Source organism: Dichomitus squalens (genome assembly GCF_000275845.1).
Source record: "Dichomitus squalens LYAD-421 SS1 unplaced genomic scaffold DICSQscaffold_41, whole genome shotgun sequence".
NCBI classification, from domain to species: Eukaryota; Fungi; Basidiomycota; class Agaricomycetes; order Polyporales; family Polyporaceae; genus Dichomitus; species Dichomitus squalens.
Genome location: NW_006766923.1, coordinates 7,384 through 33,825, shown reverse-complemented (window position 1 = coordinate 33,825; position 26,442 = coordinate 7,384). Strand labels below are relative to the sequence as shown.

At 59.0% G+C, this 26,442-nt stretch overlaps 8 protein-coding genes across 8 annotated transcripts; 4 read left to right on the top strand and 4 right to left on the bottom strand.

The window, feature by feature from the left end:
• Positions 1-6: 6 nt before the first annotated feature.
• DICSQDRAFT_149186 (glycoside hydrolase family 92 protein) lies at positions 7-3,509 on the bottom strand (the record flags this gene model as incomplete). The annotated part of the gene is made up of 19 exons (XM_007368882.1): positions 7-377; positions 443-590; positions 648-743; positions 800-928; positions 983-1,069; positions 1,126-1,194; positions 1,250-1,448; positions 1,501-1,534; positions 1,586-1,742; positions 1,795-1,856; positions 1,911-2,195; positions 2,253-2,331; positions 2,385-2,589; positions 2,649-2,701; positions 2,761-2,807; positions 2,859-2,979; positions 3,033-3,107; positions 3,169-3,227; positions 3,290-3,509. The coding sequence occupies 19 exons, from the start codon at positions 3,507-3,509 to the stop codon at positions 7-9; spliced, it is 2,496 nt and encodes an 831-aa protein (XP_007368944.1).
• Positions 3,510-4,361: 852 nt separating this feature from the next.
• Positions 4,362-7,116, bottom strand: DICSQDRAFT_173086 (P-loop containing nucleoside triphosphate hydrolase protein; the record flags this gene model as incomplete). The annotated part of the gene is made up of 8 exons (XM_007368881.1): positions 4,362-4,722; positions 4,803-5,001; positions 5,085-5,093; positions 5,161-5,394; positions 5,471-5,674; positions 5,755-5,782; positions 5,847-6,599; positions 6,685-7,116. The coding sequence occupies 8 exons, from the start codon at positions 7,114-7,116 to the stop codon at positions 4,362-4,364; spliced, it is 2,220 nt and encodes a 739-aa protein (XP_007368943.1).
• A 2,769-nt stretch (positions 7,117-9,885) lies between these two features.
• On the top strand, positions 9,886-12,512 carry DICSQDRAFT_156849 (MFS general substrate transporter; the record flags this gene model as incomplete). Its single annotated transcript, XM_007368880.1, has 14 exons — positions 9,886-10,251; positions 10,337-10,404; positions 10,462-10,476; positions 10,535-10,632; positions 10,702-10,725; positions 10,802-10,876; positions 10,942-11,144; positions 11,204-11,275; positions 11,345-11,464; positions 11,530-11,554; positions 11,697-11,755; positions 11,837-12,029; positions 12,126-12,259; positions 12,325-12,512. Exons 1-14 carry the CDS (start codon positions 10,026-10,028, stop codon positions 12,510-12,512), a joined length of 1,500 nt encoding a protein of 499 aa, XP_007368942.1. The 5' UTR covers positions 9,886-10,025.
• A 609-nt stretch (positions 12,513-13,121) lies between these two features.
• DICSQDRAFT_67272 (uncharacterized protein) lies at positions 13,122-13,418 on the top strand (the record flags this gene model as incomplete). Its single annotated transcript, XM_007368879.1, has 1 exon — positions 13,122-13,418. The coding sequence occupies one exon, from the start codon at positions 13,122-13,124 to the stop codon at positions 13,416-13,418; it is 297 nt and encodes a 98-aa protein (XP_007368941.1).
• Positions 13,419-15,296: 1,878 nt separating this feature from the next.
• DICSQDRAFT_67314 (glycoside hydrolase family 92 protein) lies at positions 15,297-18,549 on the top strand (the record flags this gene model as incomplete). Its single annotated transcript, XM_007368878.1, has 12 exons — positions 15,297-15,429; positions 15,514-15,572; positions 15,654-15,728; positions 15,835-15,961; positions 16,024-16,070; positions 16,150-16,202; positions 16,276-16,853; positions 16,932-16,993; positions 17,062-17,218; positions 17,283-17,806; positions 17,870-17,965; positions 18,022-18,549. The coding sequence occupies 12 exons, from the start codon at positions 15,297-15,299 to the stop codon at positions 18,547-18,549; spliced, it is 2,439 nt and encodes an 812-aa protein (XP_007368940.1).
• Positions 18,550-18,832: 283 nt separating this feature from the next.
• On the bottom strand, positions 18,833-20,362 carry DICSQDRAFT_173083 (NAD(P)-binding protein; the record flags this gene model as incomplete). Its single annotated transcript, XM_007368877.1, has 8 exons — positions 18,833-19,054; positions 19,115-19,201; positions 19,274-19,405; positions 19,487-19,751; positions 19,804-19,839; positions 19,908-20,071; positions 20,149-20,165; positions 20,251-20,362. 8 exons carry the CDS (start codon positions 20,360-20,362, stop codon positions 18,833-18,835), a joined length of 1,035 nt encoding a protein of 344 aa, XP_007368939.1.
• A 1,795-nt stretch (positions 20,363-22,157) lies between these two features.
• On the top strand, positions 22,158-22,491 carry DICSQDRAFT_173082 (uncharacterized protein; the record flags this gene model as incomplete). The annotated part of the gene is made up of 2 exons (XM_007368876.1): positions 22,158-22,327; positions 22,392-22,491. The coding sequence occupies 2 exons, from the start codon at positions 22,158-22,160 to the stop codon at positions 22,489-22,491; spliced, it is 270 nt and encodes an 89-aa protein (XP_007368938.1).
• Positions 22,478-25,464, bottom strand: DICSQDRAFT_182637 (uncharacterized protein; the record flags this gene model as incomplete). The annotated part of the gene is made up of 6 exons (XM_007368875.1): positions 22,478-22,881; positions 22,947-23,720; positions 23,796-24,583; positions 24,671-24,967; positions 25,038-25,138; positions 25,218-25,464. 6 exons carry the CDS (start codon positions 25,462-25,464, stop codon positions 22,866-22,868), a joined length of 2,223 nt encoding a protein of 740 aa, XP_007368937.1. The 3' UTR covers positions 22,478-22,865.
• Positions 25,465-26,442: the final 978 nt, after the last annotated feature.

Sequence of the window (26,442 nt, the reverse complement as noted above, 5' to 3'; positions counted from 1 at the left end):
TGACGTCTAGTTGTAGCCACCAGTAGAAAGGGAAGGGGGGAGAGCGCTCTTGTCGTTTCCGCAGGAAACGTTGATCTCGTTCGTCAACTGCAGCTCGATGAGGGAGCCGTTAGTGAACGTGTCCCACTCAATGAAGCAGTTCGAGTGCCACGGCTTCCCATCGATCTTGACGCTCTTCACAAAAACCTGACCCCCAGTTCCATCATTGGGGTTGCCCTTGAAGTTAATCGAGCGGATTGTCGTAGTCGTGTTCAGTACCGGGTTTCGAAAGGAGATCTCGGGGAAGTAAGGAGAGGAGAGGAGGAACTGGCGTGTAGCAGGGAGAGGGTACAGGCCGGCGAGGTAGAAAGCGACATAGCTACCCATTGCCCCAGAATCTGTACGAGTGGATCACCATCAAGACTTCTTGACAGTCGAATGCAAGAAGACTTGCTACACTCACCATCGTTTCCTGGGAGACCATTCGTGGAGGTGTTGAAGAACTGAGCGATGACTTGCCGCGACCTCTGGGTACTCAGCCCAGGCCTGTTCGCGTAGTGGTACATGAAAGGGATCTGTTGGGAGGGCTCATCCGTTGAGTCGAAATATCCCTGTGTGCAAAGATTATCAGACAATAGCTCGAGATTGACGACACTCGATACATCTACCTCCTCAAATATGAAGTTCAGTCTGTCGATGAACTTCTGGTTCCCGCCTTGCAACTCGATCAGCTTTGCAGTGTCGTGGGGAACGTATTGCGAGTACTATAGACACCCACGGCGTTAGAGCAATGTACATCCATCTCAACTCGGAAACCCACTGTGATCGGCGATCCTTCATAAAAACCATCGTGGTTTTGAGCGTTCAGAAAGCAAGTAGCTTGCAGCGGGTCGTGGATGCTGCAATGACGAGGGTCTGTGAAGTTGAACGTGCCATTAACGAAGCGAGGCTGCGACCGGCGCGTCAGGAGTAGAAGGGAGTGCTGAAATGACCGGACTCATACCTGCATGAAGCCGACGATATCACTCCTCCCCGGGAACGTGAGGTTGGCATTCCACACGTTCTGATAATTCTCCGAGCGCTGGGCATACTGAAAAGTAGTCAGTCATTCTCGTTTCTTGATGTGACTTAGGAGGCAACTCATACCTTACTACCATCAGCTGTTTTGCCTAGGGCCTTTGCAACCTGAGAGATGGTGAAGTCGTCGAAAGAATACTGCATATACTCGAGTCAGAACATCGCGAGGCATTCAACCATGCAGTAATTGCACCTCGAGCGTCCTTGACACCTGCTTCGAGTTGGAACCATTCCTCTCGAAGAGATCTTGCGGGATGTAATTAAGTATTTTCCAAGTGCTAGCCTGCCTTCCCTGAAGATCCCAATTTCCTGACTCCTGCTCCGCGTCTGCTACTAGGGCATTATACAGAGCGTCTGCAGGTACACTGAGAGCATCCGCCTGCTCTTGGAACCTAACTAACATCAGCAAGCTCCAGTCTCGCTCGAGATCTAACCGAGACATACTTCACGTAGAATTCGGCCAAAATGGGGTCTCCATCTGCACAATAGATTGAGCGGTGATCACGGGACAAGACGCCGAACAACGTACTGCTGCCTCCCTGGATGTAGTGCTTCGCGGTGGCACCCCTGCATTCTGGCAGCCATCCTTCGTGCTGCTGAATATTAATCATGCCACGAACGATTCTCGCAAATGTGGCCGGGTCGTGCAGTGCCATCAGCGGATACAGAGTTCGGTAGGTATCCCACTGCCAATATCGTCAAACATCATGTCTTGCAAAATGGTATAGGAAGACTCGCGTTGCAGTAGAACGAGTCGTAATACGGCTCAGGGGAGTCCCAGAGAGGGTTTTCATCAGTGTCTTTCTCTTTGATCAGCAAAGATCGGTGTAATGCTCGGGCGATACAGCACTTACAGTCCGCAGGAGAAAGGTGTGTCCTGTACAGTGAGCTGTAGAACAGGTCCACAATCTCCGGGTCGACGCCCTTTGGATCAATCTGGATACGTCCGAGAAGCTCACTCCACTGAGCGCGGGAGGCCGCACGCGTGCCCTCAAAGTCGATTTCGGGAATCTCCTGCTCTGCGTTTGCGCACGCTTGGTCTGCAGAAATTAGGGAGACGCCAATGCGAGCGAGAATGGTTGTGACGCCTTCCGGCTTTGGATTGAAGGTGAACAGTGCACCCAGTTCGTCGACAAAGCCTGCGCTCCTTCAGTGAGAGAAGTCCAGAATCTATTGTTATTGGATATGAGACCTACTGGTATACAGCTGGTTTATGGTCCAGGTGTTCTTTACTGGGAAGTTGCCGAGCCAGGCACCAAACTCAATGGGTGCACCCTTGGTAACTCAGATCATACTATATGGAGCCAGGGAGATCACAGGCAACTTACAAGATCATAGCCATCACCCTTGAAGTCTACGCATGCAAAGGCTTGGTAGCGGCCAGGACCAAAGGAAGCGGCGAAACGCGCCCCGCCCTTCACGCGACCTGTTGTCTCATCAAGCTCCATGGTGGGGTCGGTGCTGCTCTGTTGACCATCGTTCGTGATGTCCACGACAATACGAGGGAACTCGGTCTTGGCGGGGAAAGTGTAACTGAAGGTTACGCTAATTTTCAGTGCAGAGCCTTAGAGTAGTGTGGGGATATCCATTACCGGTGGAGTGCTGTCCGACGTGTAGATGTGAGCTCAACGCGAATCCCCGTGGACTAACCCATGAACACTGTGTCAATTAGCGTGTTCATAGGACATATCCATGAATAGGTACCAAGTTCGACGCGAAGTAACCCGGCTCTCCGGCATCGTCAGGGGAACCTATGGGGAACGATGAGAATGGTCAGTCACTTTTCCCAGAAACGAGCTCACCATCATCAAGAACATTCCTCAGGACCTTGCGTCCATCGATCGAAGTCTGACATTCCTCGAAGGTGTTGCCCTTACCACAAGAAGCTAAGGGAAACAGCTTGAAGTTGGATAAGGGTACAGCCTACAAGGCAATATCAATTCCGGCTCTATATAGGATACGGCTTCGAGACTTACTCCTCCTGTACCGTCATCGTGCAATTGGGAGAATCCCGTCACGTTGAATATAGGATTAGCGTCGTACCCGGCATGCTGAAGACCATCCACTGTCAGCGTCGTCCATCGCTGTCATCATCTATTCAGCAGCACGTACATTGCCTGGGGAGTCGGTGTCCATGCCAGCTTTGACCATCCCTTGCGGTATGAGAGCTCCTATTGCAATACTAGTGTCAGTCATCAGTGATTCTCGTTTGGGTTCGAACTGAGAAACCGACCTGGAAAGACGTGTCCTCCATTCGTCGTCCCTACGAACACATTGACGCGACTAGCGGCATCCGGAATGAAAAGCGAAGACGAAGCAGCAGGCTGCACCGCGCTCGCTAACGTTGTTCCAGAGGTGCTGAACGCGACTGACGTCTGGATACCTAGGACAGGGGATAAAACGAGCGCACAGCCCAGCGCGCCAAGAGCGACGCTCACAGCAAATGACAGCATGACGGCAAAGTGCACGTCGAGGTCGACCGCCTTTCACTCACCTTGAGGCCGGTTTATATCGAGTGGTCTCATCATCGAGATACAGTAGAGCCGCCGTCCTTCTCGGCATCGAAGTTGATCAGACGCACCTCGTGTCGCTCTGCGTGACCGTTCGATGGCGGCCCTGCACGCTACCTCGCACAATTTCAGCCGGAGGACAGCTGATTAGCTGACAAGAACGTCGCTCAGCTCGGCGATCAAGTACGGAGGCTCCTGTAGGAAGACCGACGACCATGTGAGCTGTACGTCGCGCAACGGTGATAGGAACAATGGCGGTAAGGAGGCGCATTGCAGGCATCTCGCGCCGGTTGCGGGCCTCTTCGAGCCAGAGCGGCGCCTTTAATCGGGTCGTTCCCACACGTGATGTACGATCCGCAAGGCATCAGAAGATGTGTGATTGACACGATGGCATGTTCGGGACGGTGCACGTAAGGGAGAGAGTCAGGTTCTTTTGTATGGCTGAACTACAACTGGTAAGTACTGTCAAGAGGGCTGTCGTAGGAAGGCGCGCGGCGAGATGTACGTACCAAGGAGAGACATGCTACGTCCCCGACACATTGGATGGACAGACCTCTTTATTCTCCCTTTATCTCCACCAGCATATCTTCTGGAACAAAGGCTTTCTGAGCGCTCTATAATATGGGTGAACGTCGAAGAATTACGACACATTCGGAGAGAAAGCGCGAACGGCTTGTAATCTATACACGTCCTGAATCCGGGGTACTAGTAGGGTACAGCAACTCTTCGAATACACAGTCAGGAGGAAACTCTATTGATACATGATATGCCTGAGAATATACAATCAGTGAAGGCTCATTGGTCAAAATTGAAGACATACGCGGTATCGAACTGCTCCATCAAGTCTAACACCTGCTCGAGATGCGCGAAACCGAGCTTCTCTTGTCGACCTTGTGCCAGCGCCCCCGCAGTCTTGACGATATTCTTGATCTGCCGCCCGTTGACCTTCTTCTCCCCGAGCGAGCGCAGCTCGTCATGCGAGATCCCACCGTTGGGCAGGTTGCCATTGACGCGCTTGAGGAACGCGAGCCAGATCTGGCGTTTCGCATCCGACGAGAGGTCCGCGTATCGGAGCGAAACGTGTATACGGGATTGGAACGCCTCATCGAATACGCGGACTCTGTTTGTCGTGAGGAAGAGGATGCCGCGGAAGTATCTTGAGGCGAGATTGGAGGGTGATGACGTGAGGTGGTTAGTAACGAGTCCCAGACCAAGATATAGAGTACAAAAGCTCACTCCAGCTGCCGGAGGAAGACCGCGACCATGGCGTTCCGCTCCAGATGAGCTAAGGTACGTTCCTCGAGGAAGACATCCGCTTCATCGATGAGCACGACAGCACCCCAGATCGCCGACACCTTCAGGATGATGGTGAGGTTATTGTCCAGTGCTTCGGCGTGGGTACCCAGGTCCGCTGCGCCCACGACATACAGTGGTTCTATAAAAACATGAGAACACGATACCGGTTAGTGAGCAGGAAAGGTAAAGGCAGCGCCAGCGCTCCAAATCACAGCGACTTACTTCGCACGTCTACAAGGATAGCACGCGGCTGAGATGAGCGTGTAGTCGCAGAAAGTAGACACGACATGAAACGTACATTCGCTCATCGCTTCGGCGGTCAGGCTCTTGCCCGTCCCCGGGTTGCCGAAGAGGTTGATGACCAGACCATGTCCTTTGCCTGTGACGAAGTCATCAAACTTCTTCGACGCGCCCGCATTATGCGACTCGACAAGCGTCCTCAGGACTTGTTTGTGCTTCGCTGGGATGACCAGCTGCTCAAAAGCCTCGTCGTTCCAGGTGAAGTGCTCCACTCGCTCGACAATGAACTCGACTGCAGAAAGAAGACACGATCCCATCCCAGAATAGCTTCAGGAACAAGGCCAAGAAAATGAGCAATAAACACTCACACCACTGCTTGTCTGCGAAACTGAACCCATACACGATTGGCGACGTGAGCAGGAGCTCCTCCTCCGTTAGCTCCCGATCTGCACTGGTGTCTGGGACGATTATGGCATTCGCGCGCTGAGCATGCCTATCAATATCCTGGCCAGCGAGGTTCTTGGTCACGCGGGGGAGCATCGGATAATTGGGCACCGTGTCGGCAAAGGTTTCTGTATAAGCCCATGCCGGTTAGCTGGCTCACCACTCGAACATACTGGTACCGTTCGGTACCGCAAAGAAGGCAACTGACTCCGGTCAATCATGATCCTCGAGTTCACCTATCATCGTAATTATGTCAGCGCCTAAAGAAAGAACAAGTCCAGTGATGTATGCGCGACTTACAGAGGCTTTGATGTGGTGAGTCTCTTTGAACCTGAACGCAAGTCCGCGATACGCGACGTGATGCATGCCACCCGCTAGCGACGCCCACTTCTTCCCGCGCTCAATCAGACGCTGCTTCAAGCCCTCCACGCCCCCAGGCCCGGGGTAGTGCTGGATGGGGTATGCGATCAGCGACGGGATCCTCTTCGCGCCCTTGAACCGCGGCACGTCGATCACCCTGCCCAGCCCCGCGTACCCAAAGCTCGTCTTCTGGCCCGCCCGCGCGTTCGCGCCCGTGCCGAGCTCGCCCAGGTTGTCCGCGGGCGCCCCAATGTCGACCTCGACGTACTCGACGACGAGGCGCCAGAAGTACTGCATCTGCTGCTCCTGAGAGTGCTTAGACGTGAGCAGCCCCGTTGGGTCGTATGCCGCGGACACGGGCGCCTGGTTGTCCGCTTTCTGGCAGAGCTCTGAGTGAACGAGGCGCACGCACCGCGGCTCGGACGTGATCGGACAGAGCGTGTAGAGCGTGGTCTTGCCGGGGACGAAGAGCGACCAGAGGAGGTCGAACGTGATCTCGTCGTGCTTGAGGAGGGAGGAGAGGTTGTCGAGCGTGCTGCCGTACGTGTCCTTGAGATAGCCGAGGAGATGCGAGAGGTGCTGGTGGGTGGTGCGGAGCGGGGAGTCCTCGGGTTCGTTCGCCACTTTGCCCGTGAGGTCGTCGGCGAAGGCTTGCAGCTCCGGGAACCATGCGAGGAGGGTATTCGGATCAATCTGGGAGTGAGATAGAGTTTTAGCCTTTGGGCTTGCAAGCGGCAGAACGCGAACGGAACACGACAGGAGGAAGAAGCGAACGCACTCGGAGCGGCTTAGCTGTCCAGGAGATGCCCTGCACGTGCCCGATGACATCTTGGCCGACCTTGATCAGCTCGGGGGAGTTGATCTGGAGCACCGTCGTGACGTTGAACGTGTTCGTCTTCCCGTCCTGGCTGTGGTTGAACTTGCGGATCACCGCGAACGCGTACACGTTGTACTTCTGCGCATCGTTCCTGCTACCACCTTGCCCGTCCTCCGTCTGTGCTGGCGCTGGGCGGATCGTCCATTGGTTCTTGAAGACGTCGTGGATCTCGTGCAGGTACTTGATCTCAAGCACACTTCCTGGGGGGCCCTGGGGCACGACGTCCTCGACCGGCTCGATAGACTCCTTGCTCAGGTCGAACTCGACCATCTCTCCTGCCTGGGCGGGCATCGCGAAGCCAGGGGTCGTCTCATCGCCGACGCCAACTGGCATACCGAGCAGGTTAATGAAGTGTGGAGGAACGGGCACTGGTTGCCCGGCTGGGACGGCTACGGGGCATGGGGAGAAGAGCTAGCTGAAAGGCTCCATGACTTACCATGCATGAGACGGTGGCTCCGGTGTCTGCCCCTCATTTTGGCTTGTTCGGGTGGGGTCTTAGCAGTGTCTTGAACACGTACACGTACAAGTGACGGGTGCGGAGACAGAGTGGCGTGGCGTCTCGGCGACGGGTGTACGGGCGGCGACAAGGCGGCCGTGATGGACTTCGAGTCTTTCACAGTCGAGGCAGCCGGGGGGCCTCTTATGAGGAATCCTAGGACGATGATATATGAGCCTCGTGCCGGGACATGCAGCAGATGTGGAGGGGGCGTATCTCACGTACTAAGGCGTTTGTGCTTCGGAAAGCACCGCAGCGACTACGAAATCAGGCAGAATGCAGTGGCCTCTTTCCGATCCGGGCGGGATGATGTCCGTTTCAGCGTCGTCAAATGCGTCACAACGTATCAAGGAGAGACAAAGAAGCAATCTACCTGCGGCACAAGGAAGCTTGATGTCTGGCGGCAGACTGCTGTACGTGCGAGGCTACCAAGAGCGGACGTGAGGTGCCACCGATTTGGCGATAAGTCAGCCTCGTGTGGTCCAGAAGACCGTGCGCATAACGTACAGTGGCACCGGAGTATGACGAACGTGGATCGCACTTGAGGAGCCCGGTCCCAAGTCAGGAGTCCGAGAACTGGCCGGGGGAGAGATGACTGGTTGATGCTGCAGTTGCGGCACCGCCGTCGCAGCTTCGTGTAGACCCGATCGACAGTCGGCGACAGATATGTCAGACTGAGTGACTCTACTGCTGCAGAACCAATCGAATAGAGTCGTCGAGTTGTGCAGAAGAGAGGGTCAAATCATCCCCACCAACGTCGAGCGGATGCTATGCCTATATACTCCCCGACGTCCCTTTCACCCTGACGTTCGCCATAATCCGCCCGACAAGGAAGTTTCCCACGCACGTCGGGGTTTGCCTTGAGAGAAAGTCCGGAGCCTGGAGGACTGAAGGTATGCATAGGTATGCTGACTAGAGCATAGGTTCCATGATATAGCTGTCGTAGGATGTTATGACATCGATGAAGCACCTCATCCTCATCACAACCATCAGGATTCCACTCATGGTTTAGACGAGAGTCTGCCAGCGGCAAGCCAGCTTTCAGCCGCCGGGTCAACCCGGGCGCCAAATATTGTCCGGTCACCCCCGCCCGCTCTCCATCCGAGCACTCAACTCGTTGCAACCCATCGAAGAAGAGACGCTGCCACCAGGCGCATACATTTCTATATAATTTCCTTAGCCCGTACCTGTCGATTCTCTGAAGCGTAGTGAAGCGAGTGAGTCTTGGTAGTACTTGATGAAAGTTTGGTTTGCAGCACAGTCTGCTCCCTTCTACATAGACTGACTCAAACTCCTGTACTCAGTCTCCAGACAGTCAGATCGGCGCTACCAGCTTGCCCCACAATAGCCTGGAACATCAGGAAGCGAACTTGGAAGGAGACGACATAAGTATGTAGCTCAGTTCTGGAGTCCGGTGTGGAAGACGGTACCGTAGCATGAAGATTGCTGTTCTGCTCGGAAGGTGCCGGGGAATGCCTAGCACTACAAGCCATGAGGATGCGACCACGTTCGCTTTTGCTTTCACAACTCTGGTCGGTTATGTTACACCTTCGTTCTGACGAATTCGTGTCAGCCTCGCATTGAGGCGTTTCTTTGTACATCCCCACTTCCGTCTCCCCCCTTCCTGACTGTTAATCTTCTCCGACGCCGTCGCGAGCCGGCGAAACGGGCCCGCGAGAGTATCGTGAGTATCTGTTAGAACGCTCTTTGCCTCTTCTCACTGGTCAACTATCTACGCATCTCTGGCGTAAACCCCCTAGCAGATCCAACAGCGAATGCCGGCAACACCACACCGCTGAATGTCAGGTGTCATTCAAGCGTTCATTTTGAGTTGTTTTCGGCTTTCGACACTCTGCGCAGCGCAGCGCAATCTCTCACGCGCCTCTGTGCACTCTCGTCTATCCCCGTAAGTATCAGTACGCCCTATAGGCTAGGCCGTATCAGGTACGCCTCAGGCGTCATGCGTCCATCTACACATCCACAGCTGACGTCTCCCCATCTCTCCCAGACACGCCAATTCCTCTATCGGCGATCACAAGATACCAGCTAAGACCCGCTTAGACTCTGCGGCGGCCTGCAGCAATCCTACTTGCTGCCCCGGACGCTCTTACCTATCTCCCGCGCGCTCGCTTCCCCACAGTTCCCCGCACCAGCTGTGCCAACATCTCGGCACATACTCCGCACTAGCCCAGAGATCTCCAGATATTTGTCCCTCGCCACCCGGGAGACATATTTGCCACACCCTGTGAACGAGCGCACTGGCCTCCCACATCACACATGAGAACACGGATCCCAATCGCGCATCCTTCCGCGCTACCTACTCGAGAAGCTTTCAACACCGCAGGGACAGTGCCTGATAGCGAGCACGACACGCTCGCCCGGCTCTTCCCTCCCGCTCCGCGTTTTCGCTCTTTTGGGGCGTCGACATGATTAGCGTGAGCGTGTGCCCCCAACGGCTCCTTCCTGTCGCTGTCCAGGGTGCGTGTAATCATGGTCGGGACCGGGGCGGCGGATGCGTCCCGGAAGTGGACATGGAGAGGCTATAACTATAAGACCCCGCGGGACTCTCGATTGAATACGTACGCGCGCGTTCGCTCACTCGTTCGCCCGCGCCCACCCACCAACCCCCCGCACTCCCGCGGACACCCGTTCAATTTCCGCGTATCGAAAGAACTGCACGAAGCAACGTTCGATCTGAGACGACAGCGCACTAACGAGCCTCATCGGACAGCATCACGGTAGCGCAATGTCAGAGAAGGCGAGCATCGAGAAGGTCCCATCGGAGTCCGCGGTGGAGGAGAATTCGGTCAAGTCACGCAAGGAGCTGGCGTACGGTGGGGACGACCGCCTGCCGCCGCCCCCGACGCTGAGTGCCGAGGAGGAGAAGAGGCTGTGGAGGAAGATCGACATGCGGCTTATGCCCATCCTGACGTTGATGTATCTGTGCTCGTTCCTGGACCGAGGGAATATTGGTGAGTGCACCTGTTGCCCAAGGCTGCTCAACGGAAGAAGAGAGGAGGGGGAGCAGAGGGAGACTGATGCATGATCCGCTTCCAGGAAACGCGAAGCTGCAGGGGCTCACGACGCAGCTGGACTTGACGGGTAACAAGTACAATATCGCGCTGGTGAGCACTTCCTGTAAGCTGGTAGAAATCAAGGTATTGAACTCAATACGTCTATAGACGATGTACTTTGTTGTACGCCCGCACGGTTCCTATTGTCCTCGCAAAACCTCATGCATTCGTCCGCATCTAGCCATACTGCCTCTTCGAATGTCCAGCCAACCTCGTCCTCAAGAAGTTCCGCCCGTCGAAATGGCTGCCCGGTATCACGCTCGTCTGGGGCATGATCATGTACGCCCCTTTTCCTCACCCGTACGCCCTTCTATCTGCGTAACGACCGCTAATCTCCTCCTGCTGCAGGACGCTCATGGGCCTCGTGAAAAAGTATAACGCCACCCGTCCCTCGATCTGACATGTCGATGACTGATCCTTGCCCCCTCCCTCCCTCCGCGCTATGCAGCTACCCCCAGCTCGTCGGCACGCGCATCTGCCTCGGCGTCGCCGAAGCCGGGCTCTTCCCCGGGGTCGTCTACTAGTCAGCCACCCCCACATACTGCTGCATTGTCCGCACGACGCTGATGCGCCCGCGTCTGCACACAGCCTGTCGCTCTGGTACCCGCGCCACATGCTGCAGTACCGCGTCGGCGTGTTCTTCGGGGGCGCGACGCTCGCGGGCGCGTTCTCGGGCCTGCTCGCGTTCGGGATCTCGTTCATGTCCGGCACGGCGGGCATGCTCGGCTGGTCGTGGATCTTCATCATCGAGGGGCTCGCGACCGTCGTCGTCGGCTTCATCTCGTTCTTTGGTGCGTGCGCGCGTGCCTTCACTTCACTGGGGGAGAAGATGGTGACATCGGACGGACAGTCATGGTCGACTTCCCACACACGGCGGAGTTCTTGACGCCCGAGGAGCGCGCGTGGGTCGTCCACCGGAAGAGTACGTTGCAGTGATTTCGTTCTTTGTGATTTGTTACTCGTGCTGTGTTGATGTGGGGTCGACTGCCAGAGTACGACAACTCGTCCGTTGGGGAGGAGGAGCACTTTGAGTGGCGGCACCTGTGGGAGTGCCTGCTCGACTGGCAGGTGTGGATGCACATCCTCGTGTACATGTCCATCATCACCCCGCGTGAGTCCGCCGTCTCGCCACTTGTGCGTGCGCGCGTGGTCTAATTTTGACTTTCCTGTCGGAAGTCTACGGCATTTCGTTGTTTTTGCCGTAAGTGCACTCGATGCGCTGCCCTTCACCTTCGTGTCTGACTTACGGGGTTGAATGCGTAGGTCAATCATCAACGGGTACGTCCACTGAATGAAGCCATGATCGGACTCGGTGCCAACGACTGACTTCGGCCTCCCGAAAGCTTCGGCTTCAGCACCCCGATCTCCCAGCTGCTCACCGTCCCGCCCTACGTCTTCGCCAGTACGTGCCCCACATCCATTCGCTCGAGTTACCTGCCCGAACGCTGACCCGCGACTGCCGACAACGTGCGACGCCGAACAGCGCTGACGCTGCTCTGCTGGGCGATCTGGTCGGACAAGATCAAGAAGCGGTGGCCGTTCGTGCTCGCGGGGCTCGTGTTCTGCCTCGTCGGCTTCGCAATCAACATCGCGGACGTGAGCATCGGGCCGAAGTACTTTGGCACGTTCCTCATCGTCGCGGGCGCGTACGCCGGCTTCCCCGGGGTCGTCGCATGGTACGTCCGCCCCCCCCCCCTTCCCTCATACCCCGCACATGCACACAGGCGTCCTGATCGTGACGCTGATTGAAATTGGGGGAACGGACGGCGCAGGCTCGGGAACAACCTCGCGGGGCACTACAAGCGCGGGGTGGGGATGGCGCTGCAGATCGGGATCGGCAACTTTGGGGGCGCGATCGCGAGCAACATCTACCGCACGCAGGACGCGCCGCGATACGTACTGGGACGTGCGTGCCTCTCCCTCCTCCTTCGTGCGCCGTTCGGCTGACCGCGTGCGCGCGCATGGGGACAGACGGGATCGAGCTGATGTTCGTCGGGATCGGGTTCGTCGCGCTCCCGATTGTCGTGATATCGTACATGCGCATCAACGCGCAGCGCGACTCGGCGCTGACGGCGGCGGAGGAGAGTGGGGTGAAGCTGTCGCCGGAGGAGCTGCGGAGGCTGGGGGACCGCGCGCCCGACTTCAGGTACACGTTGTGAACGACTGAACGAGGCGGGGGTAGTATCTCGCGGCTGACGCTGCTGTATTGTATGAGTTTTTTTTGTTCGAGTACGCTTGCAACTGTAGGCTGGCCTTCAGGGCCATGTGCGGTGTGTGCGAGAACGACGGACGCATGAATCCAGAGAGTTGACGATTGCACGCGACTGGCTACGTAGCCATGCATGCATGCACGCAGTCGCGCGTTCGCTTTCGCAGTTACAACACAAGCGTGCAGTCGTGTAATCGCGGAGTCGGGTAAGCGACGCCGAGTATCCTGTTCTAAGTTCTCAGTGGCCCCTACGACAAAGTCCGTTCCTTGCGCAATGTAGATCGACTATGATCCAAATTTTCTCTACTATCCATCCAGTTATCGATGCGGGCAAAACGAGTCTACTCAAGGGCTTTGCGGGATGTACAGACTTGAGCCTTGCCCTTCGCCGAACTCCTGCTGAAGGGCGCCCCAGTTACAACTTACCATTGGTGCGCAGTTACATGACTGCGTGACTGCATACACACAGAGCTTAGCGAGCTCCGCCATCAATCTACTGCGTGATACGTGGTTACGCAGCCTGCTACGTGGCCAGTTGCGTGAAATCGTAACGTTCTCCATGAATCAGAGCATGTTCAGAAGCGAAGCAGGCGGCCAGGCAGACGTCTGGGGTGAGCTCGGAGACGTATGGGCAAAGAAGGGGGTCCCTTGGAAGGAGGCGGACTGGGAACAGCCCTGGGCGCGGGACGCGCTATTCTCGAGACGGACATCGGCGCTGCAAAGAAGGGAATCTATGGACGCCTTATGGACTATATTGCGGTCGGAATCGGGACGTCTCGTTTGGAAGCTACAATGCGAGAAAGTGATTAGAAAACGGGGCGAGAACCTCACTCAAGCGCAGAATGCCGCCTGGTGAGCGAGTCTAGAACGCTTGGATATGGACAGAAGAAAGACCGTGCTGGCGAAAGGCGAGAAGGACCTGAGGCAAGAAGAAGTAGAAGGCTTATGGGCCCCTATATGATATAGAAGGTTCCAAGGACTTACCGGAAGGATTGGTCGGCAATAGCGGGGTTTCAGCGGGTAATGAGAGAGGTCAGGGATACCGCAGAGGTTTCAACTGACGCTTGAGATGTTGAATCGTTTGGCATACTAGGGACGTCTCGAACAATCAAGCAAATGGCCTGGCCGGGGTATCTCAGGGCGGTCATCTTCTGAGTATGCCGCGGGGTGCTTGTACTCAAGGACCGCGGTAGCTTATGGTGACCGAATAAAAGCGTTTCCGCCTCATCGCATGCAGCCGGGTGACTGATGGAAAGTGAGTGACGCAGATCAGGTGGCGGTGACGTCACGCGTTGTTTGGGCGCTTGATGAGCTGGCTTGCACTCTCGTCTTTCTCTGCTGCTGCTGCTGCTGCTGCTGCCGCCTGTGGACTTGATCGTGTCCCGCCGGGCTGCTGTCTGCGATTAATCGAAGTCTCGTTGTCTGGTAAGTGCGGTGCGGCCCTTGGGCTACTGGGTTGCCATCAAGAGAAGGTATGCTTTGTATGATGCCCCAACAGTCATTGCCTCCTGTTGATCCCCACAAGGCTCCCACTCCGCAGCTCGCAGAGCTCGCAGAGTTAACTGCTCTCCTCACTGATAGCGAAGCACCTTTTTGGCGCTCCCATCGGCGCGCGTCAAGTCCGGGGCATCAGAAGGCCCTCTCGTGCCCTCTTCAGGCCCCTGCTCTTCCTCGCGAGCATGACCGACGTACGTCGTACTTGCCCCTGGTCGAAGCAGCCTCTCGTAGCATATCCCAAGTCACGAGCGGCCGTCGCGCGAGTCAGGCGGCGCCCCCCGACGTCGTTTACGCATGCCCCATACAGCTTCTTTTCCTTCTGATCTCCCGACCGACCCCCGTCCTGCCGCTTCCGCTCTTCCTCTTGACCTCACCTTCGTGCCCAATCTGTGCTCCAGACCTCCAAACCGGGTGTGCTCTTGTTCTTTCATTACGCCGACTGGAGTGAGCGTACCGTAACGAGCACCCTCGCGCGGTCCATTGTACGTCCGCAGAACGTCGTCCACCCGCGTCTCTCTCCGCGACGCCCCACCGCCGACAGCCCTTTCTGTGAGACCGTCCATGTTGACGTCGACGTCGTGACCGCCTTCTGGGCCACTTCGACACCCATCCTACCGCTCAAACACCGCGCCTGCCCAGTACTACTTACCTGCCCTCGAAGAGCAGAACGTACTAGGATGGGTGTCATCGCGCTCCGAAGCGAGAGGAGGATCACCTGGCGCGCGACCACGCGCACCGTCCTGCGAAAATAGGCCGTCGGCGACAGATGCGCGATCAGCAGCCCCAGCCCCCCCGTCGCCTGATCCCCGTCTTCCTCTTCTCTCCAGGCTCGCCGCGCTGCCCGCCGGCGGCACGCGTGCGCTCCTACGTGCGATCATGATTCGTGAATCACCCACGGGCGCTGGAAACCCGCATCACCGAATTATGCTCGCTTCCGCTTCCATCTCTACCTACATATGCGTCCGAGCCCGCGCTGAGAAGATGCCGCGAGCGAGCCCGCAACCGTACCCGAGCCCGTATAAGAAGCAGCCGGGGCGGGGCACGGAGGAGAGCGACACAGAGAGGCCCCTCACCGTCGGACCCTCGCACACTCCTTACTGGCACTGCGGCGAATTCGAAGATGCTGACCCGCTCGGCCCCCGTACGCGTGCTCGTCGCCCTCGCGGGCCTCGCGACGCTCGTGTGCGCGCACTCTGCCCACACACACCCACACGCGCGCCACGCGCACCAAAGCCAGATGCACGTCGAGGAGGACGCGGCGCGGAGCGCGAAGAACTGGTTCGGGCGGCGCGCGGACGTGCCCGTGCCGGACCCCGCGAGCGTCGTGGACTTGTTCATCGGCACGACGAGCAGCGGGCACGCGTTCCCAGGTGCGTGCACGCCCTTGGGGTGCTATATATCTGCGTGCGGGTTCTGACCGGCTGGGGTGCGGGGTGCGGGGTGCGGGGATGTAGGCGTTACGCTCCCGCACGGGATGGTGAAGGTCGGGATGGACACCGACTCGGGCGACAACGTCAGTAGGAGACATCACTATTAGCCATTGATCGCTATCGTTGCAAACGGGGGGACTGACCGCCCGCTCGCGCACGGACAGCACGCAGGGTACGACGCGAACCCGGCCTTCTCCGCCACGGGCTTCTCGCAGCTGCACGACGACGGGACCGGCGGCGTACGTCTCCCTTCTTCCGCTTTCCCTTCCCCTTCCCCCGATCCGCCTGCTTGCGTGCGCTGACCATGAGCGTGCGCCCGCTGGCGTGTTTTCATCCGACCTGCAGTCCGTCCCGCTCTCGGTGTTCAAGGTGTGGCCGTTCGCCTCGTGCGGCGAGGGCGCGGACGACCGCTTCGAGGTGTGCCCGTGCGACATCAACTCGCGCAAGGTGAAGCGCAACCTCCTCGCCGACGGTGCGTGTCGTTTCCGAGCTGCGTGGCCGCGGGGCCGTGCTGAAATACACGTGTGCCCGCAGGATCGCCCGACGACGTCGCGGAGCCAGGGTACTTTGCCTCTAATCTCGTGCGTGTCTTTCTTTTGGGGTTCGTGAGGCCTCGGCGGGAACTCTGACCGCGAAACTGAACGTGTGCGCGGTGATTAGAGCACGGGAATCCGCGTCGAGCTGACCGCTACCAAGCGCACGGCTCTCCATAGGTGCGCATCTCTCCTCGCCCCGCTTGTCCTCCGCCCCGCCCGCCAATGCACTAACCTCCCTTCGCGCCGGCAGGTACACCTTCCCCGCCAACACGAACACCCCCCGCCTCGTCGTCGACGTCACCAACGACGGCCAGCAGTCCAACACGCTCCCCATCGTCCACATCGACCCGACCACCGCGCGCGTCACCGCAGGCTCGACGTACGCCGCCTCCTTCGGGCCCGGCATCTACCGCGTGTACACCTGCATGGACTTCAAGGGCGTCGGCTTCGACCTCGGAGCGCCCGTCGAGTTCGGCACCTACCTCGGGAACTCGCCCATCCGCGGCATGGTCGACGGCGGGCAGGAGTACACCGGGTACCGCTCCGAGCTCGGGGCGCTGCTCGGCTTCGGCACGAACGGCGCGGGGAGCGGGGGCGAGACGGGGATATACGTGCGCGCGGGGATGAGCTTCATCTCGACGGACCAGGCGTGCGCGAACGCGGAGGCGGAGATCCCGGACTTCGACTTCGAGGGCGTGCGCGGGGCGACGCGCGAGGCGTGGAACGAGCTGCTGGGCAGGGTGCAGGTGGAGACGGACGGCGTGGACAGCGACACTCTCACGCTGTTCTACACGTCGCTGTACCGGACGCACATCTCGCCTGCGGACTGTGCGTGTTCTTGCTTCCTCCGTTTGCCTTGTCGCGAAGGACGGGGGCGCTGACGACACGATTGCTATGCGCGTACAGACTCGGGCGAGAACCCGCTGTGGAACTCGACGGAGCCGTACTACGACTCGTTCTACTGCAACGTGCGTCGCGCGCTCGCTCCTTGTATTTGTATGCGCGCGGCTGACGACGGGCTCCGGACGCACTACAGTGGGACACGTTCCGCACGCTGTACCCGATCATGTCCCTGCACGACCCGGAGGAGTTCGCGCGCATCATCCGCGGCATGATCAACATCCAGCAGCACGAGGGCTGGCTCCCGGAGTGCCGCGGGGCCACCGCGCAGCAGTGGATCCAGGGCGGCAGCAGTGCGTCTCTGTCTCGTAGATCTGCTCCCTCGCGACCGCGCCCTGACCTCGTATTGCACGACAGACGGCGACCCCATCCTCGGCGAGTTCTTCGTCAAGTACGCCGAGCACGCGGCGGACCTCAACGTCAGCGCCGACGCGCTCTACCAGGCGCTCCTCGCGGACGCCGAGGACCAGCCGCCGGACTGGAACCTGCAGGGCCGCCAGGCGAACGTGTGGAAGTCGACGGGCTACATCCCGCAGGACCTGATCGAGCCCGGGGGCGCGAACACGAAGCAGGTGTCGCGCGGGCTCGAGTACGCGTTCGGCGACTTCGCGATCTCGCAGGTCGCCAAGCTGCTCGACAAGAACGACGACGCGCGGAAGTACGCCGCGCGCGCGGGCAACTTCGTCAACTACTGGGACCCGAACGTGACCGTGCCGGGCGTGGACGACGCGCAGATCGTGGGCTTCGTGCAGCCGCGGTTCCAGAACGGGAGCTTCGGGAGCACGGACCCGAGGCATTGCAGCGTGCACGACCCGACGGGGTCGAACTGCTTCTTGTTCAATACGAACACGGACGGGTTTTACGAGTCGTCGCCGATCGTGGTATGTGCCTTGGGCTTGGGGTGTGTGTGCAGGGCTGGGGAGCTGACTGTCGTGGCCTTGCAGTACTCCCAATTCGCGCCGCAGGATACTGCGAAGTTGATTGAGCTGCAGGGGGGGAACGACAACTTCATACACCGCCTTGACTTCATCTTCAACAACGTAAGCACGCATCCCTGCATCTCCTTTCTATTGTTGACCCAACCGCGCGTCCGCAGAGCTACTTCGACTCCACCGACGAGCCTTCGCAGCAGATCCCGTTCATGTACCACTACGCGAACGCCCCCGGCCGCTCCACGCAGACCTCGCGCCAAGTGATCTCCCAATTCTTCAGCACCGCGACGAACGGGCTGCCAGGAAACGACGACTCGGGCGCGATGGGCTCCTACGTCGTCTCCTACCTCGCCGGCCTCTACCCCGTGCCCGCGACGCGCCAGTACCTCCTCTCGTCCCCGTACTTCCCCTCCATCTCGTTCTTCAACCCCGTCTTCAACACGACCACGACCATCAAGGCGACAAACTTCGTCGGGAACCCCGCGAACGGCACGGGCGGCACGGTGTTCGTGCAGAACGTGACGATCGACGGCGTGCCCGCGAAGAGCAACTGCTTCCTGGACTGGGACGTGTTCCAGAAGGGGTCGACGGTCGAGCTGACGCTCACGGACGACATCAACGTGACTTGTGGGGGGAACGGGACGGACGCGCTGCCGCCGAGTCTGTCTACGGGCGGGTTTGACACTGTCTAGGGGGTGGTGTGGTGCTGATGGACACTGCCCGAAGGGAAGTGTCTCGACGCTCGTTGCTTGTCTCGTTTGACATACATTTTTTTCTGTTCTTGTGCTCTGATACGTGCTCTGGGGCTCTGTGCAACACGTCCTTCTTGATGTATCATTATCTGGGTTGTTCCGGCCATAGCAGGACCCCAGAGGTCTTCTGAACCATTGTTATATACCCGACCATAACTCGCACTCGAGACATTGTACCAGGTCTTATACAATCAACGCATGCTAAACTGTCCGTCACGGTCAGTCAGATTAACAAGGCCTCGTTCTCAGCCACTTTGGAATGAACGGAAACTACAGAGACGTTGTCAATGCCATGTTCGAGGAACACAGTCGAGTCCGACTTGGCGTGGTTCATTCGCTCAAAGCAGTCGGTCTGGGCTTCGAGCCAATCCCAGAGATTCTCCTGAGCGCAACGCTCAAGGACGCTCGCCGGGACCTGTCCTAGTCGCGCCCATGGAATGAGGAGCTGTTTATGACACAAAATTCAATACGATGAACTTGTCAACGTAGGAACGACATTACTCACTTTACCGTTAAGCAGATCTGCTTTGGGAGAGGTCGCGGCGAATAACGGCGTCAGTATGCCTTTCGAAACACTGTGCGAGAACATGTCCTACAAAGAAGAGAGTAAATCATTACTTCTCCTTAAATCTGTAGTCGACAGTGAATAACTCTGTGCACACACCCATATTGATGCAGTAACAGCTCCCGTGTGTCGCGAGAGGCCTGTATGGACATTCCCCGGGTTGATTGCACTCGAGACGATTCCCTGCTCGCCATATTGCTCTGCAAGCCCGAGTGCGAAGAGCAGGTTGGCCTGTCAGATTCATTCATTTGCATGCACGTCAACACATACGAAACCAGCCGCAACAAGGAGATGCAGGTAAGTATCACCCACCAGCTTGGATTGCCTATAGAGCTGTGCAGGCGAGCATTTTCTCCGTACGGGGCCATCCATGAGCGTTGTGTAGTCTATACGGGCATCCGGACCAAATAAGGAAGAGTAGTTAATCACGCGGACCTTCTGTCCCGTCGCTCTAGCGGTAGCGAGCAGCACCGGCAGCAGCAGTTGCGTGAGATAGAAATGACCGAGAACGTTGACCCCAAACTGAAGGTCGTATCTCTGTCTCGTGAGCAACACTATTGGCGAGCTCATGATCCCGCTAAACGACCGTGAGTTTAGCTTTGGTTCCTAGAGCTACGGCGAGAGCTTACGCGTTGTTGATGAGGACATGCAGCTGGTGTTCCTTGCTGACGCCGTCATGCGGTCATTCAACCTGCTCAACGTATCACAAACGCTAAGCCACAAACGGACACACCTCATGAACTCGTCTGCCGCCCTTCGCACCGAATACAAGTCCGACAGGTCAAGGTGCAGGACACGTATCGCCTCGGATATCTTCCTCAGCTCGTCGACTGCCCGCCTCCCCTTGTCCCTATCCCGGCTAGTGATATACACTCTGGCGTTGCGCGCCAGCAGCACCTGCCAAGTGACCAGACGTGAGCATCTCCGCGGGGCTACCGGTCGTCACCTGAGCTCTTATTGCTCGCGATCCTCACCTTCGCTGTTGCGAACCCTAGTTTCCGACAGATAACCGCAAAGTGAGCAAGGTTTCATCTTCGATACAGCCAGGCACCGCGCTCAATGGACGGTGGACGCACCCAGGCCAGTATTTCCCCCGGTCACTAGAAACACCTTGCCAGACTGATCCGGAACGTCGTCTATCGACCACTCAGGCTTCGGCGGAAAGTATTGGTTCCAGGTCGAAGTCATCAAAGTCACCGGGTCGGTCCTCACGGGGTTAGGAAGGGGCGGTCAGAATCGGGTCGGAATACAGAGACGAATAGGACAGGAAGCCAGGTCTGAGTTCAAGATGTTGTGCGGGGCGAGGTAAGTCATCCCACTGCACGGGCGTCCTATCGACAGCCAAAGGATGGCGATGGGCGTGCACAGCAAGACCAGGGCGCACACATGGGCGCGGCTAGAAGGGGCCGCTCTTACGGAACCCCATCCAACATGCGGCCTCACAAGGCGGAGGTGAGGAAGCCCATCTGTCACAGCGTTGGTGGGCGTCGCGTCTCAACATGTCGGCCTTTGCTATGTTAGCGCGGAATACACGGCCTTGGTCTTCCTTGTGTGCAAGGAAGGGAAGATCTGCGAGTTCAAGTTGTCAGGAGAAGCGACCGTAACCCCTTGGCCAGACGTACCGGTTTCGAAATACGACCCGAGCTCACGACGGCCGCATACCTCCCGCATACCCGGAAGAACCACGTAGGTATTCGAAACCTGAGCGGTGAGCGGAGTGTTAATCAAGCGGATGCAAGCGTCGAAACCAGAGCACGCAAAAGCTGTGAGCATTCGCGTGTGCTCGAACGCTCAAAATCGGCGCTCACCCCCATGGCATGGACGGCGAGGACGACGGCAGGATTGTAGATCCAACTGTGAGAACCCAGAGGCATCGCATGGAATCGTGCGGGTATGAGCAGAATAGAAGGGCAGGGTTCGTAGACATGACGGAACAAAGCGAGGATCTCCAACCGGTGCACCTATTGGCTAGTCCATGGCAAGGCAGGCGGAAGGATGACGGATGGAATCTGTGATTATGGGCACACTTCCATTGGTATGTACTGACGCGACAGACATCCGGGCTGTGGCTGGATAGACGACGCTATGTACAGGCGAAGACGAGAGCGCGAGCAGTTTTGTGACACATTTGAGGCGTTGGAGGATTGCACGAACAACAGCGAGGAGGGAAACAGCAAAGCGCGAGCATAGAAGATGTTCAGGCATGTACAGTGCATCGTACAGCGGGAGGTATATAGCCGATGACCGAAAGGCGACAAGACATAGCGCGACGGGCTTGCAGGGACAGTCGATCGAAAGGGTGCAAAGCAGAAGCAGAGACGGACGAATTCCAGACACGAGCGCACCTGGACCCAGAAGCCCTCTTCCACCTCTGCGCGACATGCAGCCCGCGCCGCCGCGCACATCGCCTTCACCGCATCATCTACATGTCGTGCTCGCGAAAAGATTGTACCTCTCATCGTGAGTGCTGATCAGCGCATGGGCGGATGTGGCCTAGGGTCAGATGGGACGCGCGAGGGAGGGCGGCGTTACAGCTGGTTTCAGCGCGCTTGTCGTGAGAGCGTGGCGCCGCATCTCCTTCAGCGCCCCCCAAAGGAACTCTCAGGCTCGACAGCTCAATGTAACCACCTCATTCTTGCGTATTCTGGCTCAGGATTACGACGCGCAGGGCACGACGTCCTGCTTTGCATGAGCCTGCTTTTGCACATGCGCTCAAGGCCTTACGCGACCTGCGCAAAGTGAAACTAGCGACTAAAGGGCCTGACTCCAGCTTCAATATACGACGAATTTGTGCGCGCAAGCTTGCCAGGCCGCTTGCCTAGAGACCAGTCAGAGGAGAACTATGCAAGTACGTTTACATCAAGTTTGCGCCCGGCTACGGTATCGCTCCGCACCGGCTGCTCGCAGACCACCGCTCGCCCCGCAGATATACTGGAGTGGCGTAGTAGAAGATGGCAGTGAGGCCGGCCTGCACATGTTCATCATGGAGGCCATCGAAGGTGAAAACATCGCGCGTATGATGATGATGGCGAGATACGACATGCGAGCTGCGAAGGTCGCCGTGCCAAAGCCGTTCGTCCACGGCGATGTGCGTGCGCCGAACGTCGTCGTCGCCCGTGCGAATTCGCGCGCGTACCTCGTCGACTTGGGCGGGTGAACACGACGTTGTCGAGTATCCGGCGCTCAATCCTGATGTGGAATGGCCACCGTCCGCCAGTCTGTACGAGCCTATCCAGAAGGAGCATGACCGTTACATGCTGGCCTTGTTGCGCAGGAATTTGCTTGCGATGGTGGGGGAGCAATGGGAGAGGTTATGATTGGTATGTACTTAGCCAGACATCCGCTTTGGTGCGAGATAGATAACGCTGTGTGCAGACGACACCGACACCGACACAGAGATGGAGGAAGGGGCGTGAGGATGGAGGCGGGCGGAGACGAAAAGCATGCGACGAACATGAACATGTACACTAGAACAGAGCGACAACGTGAGCATCTTGCGCCGAGAAGGCGACACATTCAAGGCGGTGGAGTATGACAACGACGAAAGCGAGGAGACGAAACAGAATAGACAAAGCGTGAGCATAGAAAACGGTAAAGCATGTACAATACATCGCACCGCGGAAAGGAACAGCCGAAAGCAGCGACGCGCGACGAGTCGATCGAGAAAACGAAAAGCAAAGATGGGCAAACTTCAGACACGAGCGCACCTGGGAACCATAAGCACGACAGCAGCCTGCGCCGCCGCGCACACCGAGCCTCGCCGCATCCTCACCGCATCGCCTGCATCCCGACCATCGCCATCTGGTGCCCCACATACGCCGCAGGCGCGTGCCCAAACCTCAGATCCACGTCCACGCCCTGCCGCCCTCCCTGGCCCCCTCCCCCCAGTCCCAGTCCCAGTCCCAGTCCCAGTCCCAGTCGGCCCCCTCCGCCCCTATCTCCGACGCTCTCCTCTCCGCCCGCGGCAGGCCCGCTCCCACTCCCACTCGGCACCGCGCCGTCCGCAGCGCGCCTCTTCTGCTGCTCCCGCTTCTGCGCGACGCGCCGCATCGCCGCCATGTCCACCGCGGACGGCCCGGCGCCCGCCGTCGCGAGCGAGCGCGACCGCGAGCGCTCCTTGCCCTTCGCCGCGACCTTGTCCGCGCGGCTCTTGCGCTCCCCCGGGCCCGGGGCCGACAGAGGAGCGGGGGGCGTCCCGGGGGAGGCGAAGGAGGAGACGGAGGAGGACGCGAAGGAGGTGGAGGACGAAGCGCAACTAGCGGGAAGGGCGGCAGACTGCGGCAGGGGCGAGGGGAGGGGCGTGAGCGGCGAGGACGGCACCTGGGCCACCTCCTTCGCGTCGGCCTTGGGCTTTGATTTCGGCTTGGGCTTGGGCTTGATCGACGTCGGGCTCGCGGACGCCGAAGCCGACGTAGCGACAGCGGCGGACGCAGACGCACTCGCGGACGCGAGCGCCTCGACGCGCGCGGCGCGCGCCCCGCGCTTGTGCTGGCCCCGCCGCGACTCCTTCGGGTACTCGCAGACGAGCCCGCGGCGCGTGCACTGGCTGTCGCGCGCACACACACCCCCTTGTCAGCATACACATACACCACGCGAACCAAACACACGATGCGGCACTCACTTGCAGCGCTGCGGGCCCCCCGGCGGCGGCGGCCCGCACGCGATCTTGCGCTCCCTGCAGAAGAGGCACGCCATGATCGGCTTCTTCTTCTCGGGCTCCTTGCCCTCGCCCTCGCCCTCGCCAAGCGCCATGTTGAGCTTGAACATCGCCTGGCCCGCCGCGATCGTCATCGTCGGCGCGGGCGGGGGGATCGCCGACGTCGACGCCGACGCGGAGGGGACGCCCGCGAGGGGCGCAGGGAACTGCGGGAACGGGTAGTCGACGACGGGCGGGGGCGAGGGCGCGCGCACAGGGGCCGGGTTCTTGCGCGGGCGGCCGCGGGGGCGTTTCTGGAGGAGTTGCTGCTGCTGCTGCTGCTGGGCGGGGCAGGGAGGAGGTTCGGTGGGGGGCGAGGGCTGCGCGGCGGAGCCCGAGCCCGAGCCCGAGCTCGACGCTATGGACGACTGCGAGGTGGACGGGGACGAGCACGAGCGCGAGAGGGGCGGGGTGGGAGGGCGGAGGAAGCCCATGGGCGGGGGCGAGTCGGTCCTGCGCTTCATCTGGGGAGCGGGGGACGTGAGCGCGCGGGGCTTGGGCTGGGGGGAGATGGGCGTGATCGCGCCCTCGAGGGTGTAGGAGCGCGTCGCGACGGTGAGCGCGGGGAGCGCTCTGTGGATGGACGCCTCGGGGTAGGTGTGCATCTCGGGCGCGGACATGGGCGACTCGACGAACATGTTGTCTTCGTATGGGATGGAGTAGTCGGGGATGTCGATGGAGAGGTACGGCGGCTGTGTGTGGGGGGCGTCCATCTGGCGCAGGATACAGATACAGCAGAGAGCGGGACGTACGGACGAGTGAGCACATGCGTGAGCTGCTAATGACCCATTAGGACATACCGTGGATTCCCAGGACTGGCTATGATCAGACACCTGCTGGGGGTACTGCATAGAGTAGCCCTCGTCTGCGCACTCCTCCTTGCAGTCGTGCATCTGCTCGTCGACGGCTTCGTAGGAGTAGCACTGCTGCGCACCGTAAGCCATCTGCGAGCTTTCTGGGTGCCACATCTCGGTCTGCTCGTCAACGCCGTCCTCGATCTTGACGTCGTTGTCGAAGGGAGGGTGGGGTTGAAGCGCGTGCGCACCGGGGTGCGGGGCAGGGCTGGAGTTCCAGTGATGCTGGGGGTGGTACGCGTCCTAATGTAATGAAAAGAAGATGCGCGGATCGGCTCGCTAGACGTTGCGAGAAGCGAGAATGAATGCTCACGGTTGCCCTGTCCGCGTGTACGTATCCGCGAGGGAAGGGGGGCGTCAACGATGATGACGCGAAGCTGGACGCGTGCATATCGAGCGTGGGTTGGAGAAAGGCTGTCGCGGTGGTTAGAGAGATGTCCAGACCCCGGATTTGCGGGAGACTCGGGCAGAGAGAAGGAGCGGGTGTACGTACCAGCACGGTGGGAGTAGTGATCGCCGGAGGAGACGGCGTATGATGGCATCTCGCGGGGTGGGAAGGCGAGGTTGTGATCGTGGCGCATAGCGCTCGTGGAGGCGGAGGAGCTGGCCGAGGGGGGTGGACGTCGGGGAGCGGTGAGGGGGTGAGGTGTGCGTTGGTCAAAGGGGGCAAGGTCGGGCTCGAGGGAGGGGGGGAACTGGAAGAGGCCAGGGATGTTGGCGGGATGGGAGAGAGACTTCATGGAAGGGGATGGGCGAGATGGGATGATCGAGGATCGTCTCTGCAGGTGAATGATGAGGAAGATAGGTGGGAGGGGGCAGGAGGGGGTGATGGACGATCAGGAGGATCGGGGAAAAGCTCGGTGGAATGGAAAGGGGAGGAGGGCGAGCAGGGGGAAAGGACGGGGGAGCGCGGGGAGGGGATACTTTAAGTGCTCTGTCGCGGGTAGCGAGCAAGACACACGTGTAGCACTCGCCAAGTCGCAGCGAATTCGAAGACAAGCGAGGCAGGGCGAGCGGTAGACCACCGCACACAACAGGCAAACACACTCCCATCTGCCCCCCATCGTAGCCTAACCATCTTCGTCTTCTAATCTCACCCTTATCGCCCTTTCCTGCATCCCACCCCGTCTCCCACCACTCCGTCCCCCGCCCCGCGCCCACTCCGCCCCTCGTCCGCCAACCCATCGTCTCCTGCCGCGCGCGCGGTACGAATCCCCCCTCGCGTCCCTCGCGTCCCTCGCGTCCCATCCCCGCGACGCAGAACCCGCCACCGATCGCGATCGCTGTCACTCGGCAGCGCTCCCGTCATGCGCTTCCAAAGACGTAAGACGCATAAAGCGTCCGCGCTCTCCCCCTGGCCCCATTCACCAACCTTGCCAGGTCTTGCCACGGTACTCATAAGGCGATCCTGGTCCCATAATCCCCTCCTGCCTCTGCCCCCCTTCCCAGCCTTGCCCGCATCTCCGGTCCGTCCCTTCTCCACCCGCTACTTCTCGGAATTCTCCCCAGCGCGTCGCGCGCCTCCTCCTCTTCATGCAGCGTCAACCCCCAGCTCGATCTGGCACCACCCACCACAAGTATAGCTGCGTGTGCATTGACCAGTGACGCCACCAGCTGCACATCGCGCCGACACGCCGTGTGCCCAAACCGTACTCATCCACAGCGAATACACGTTTCCGGCACACACGGCCTCCCATACTGCCAGCCAGCCACGCATC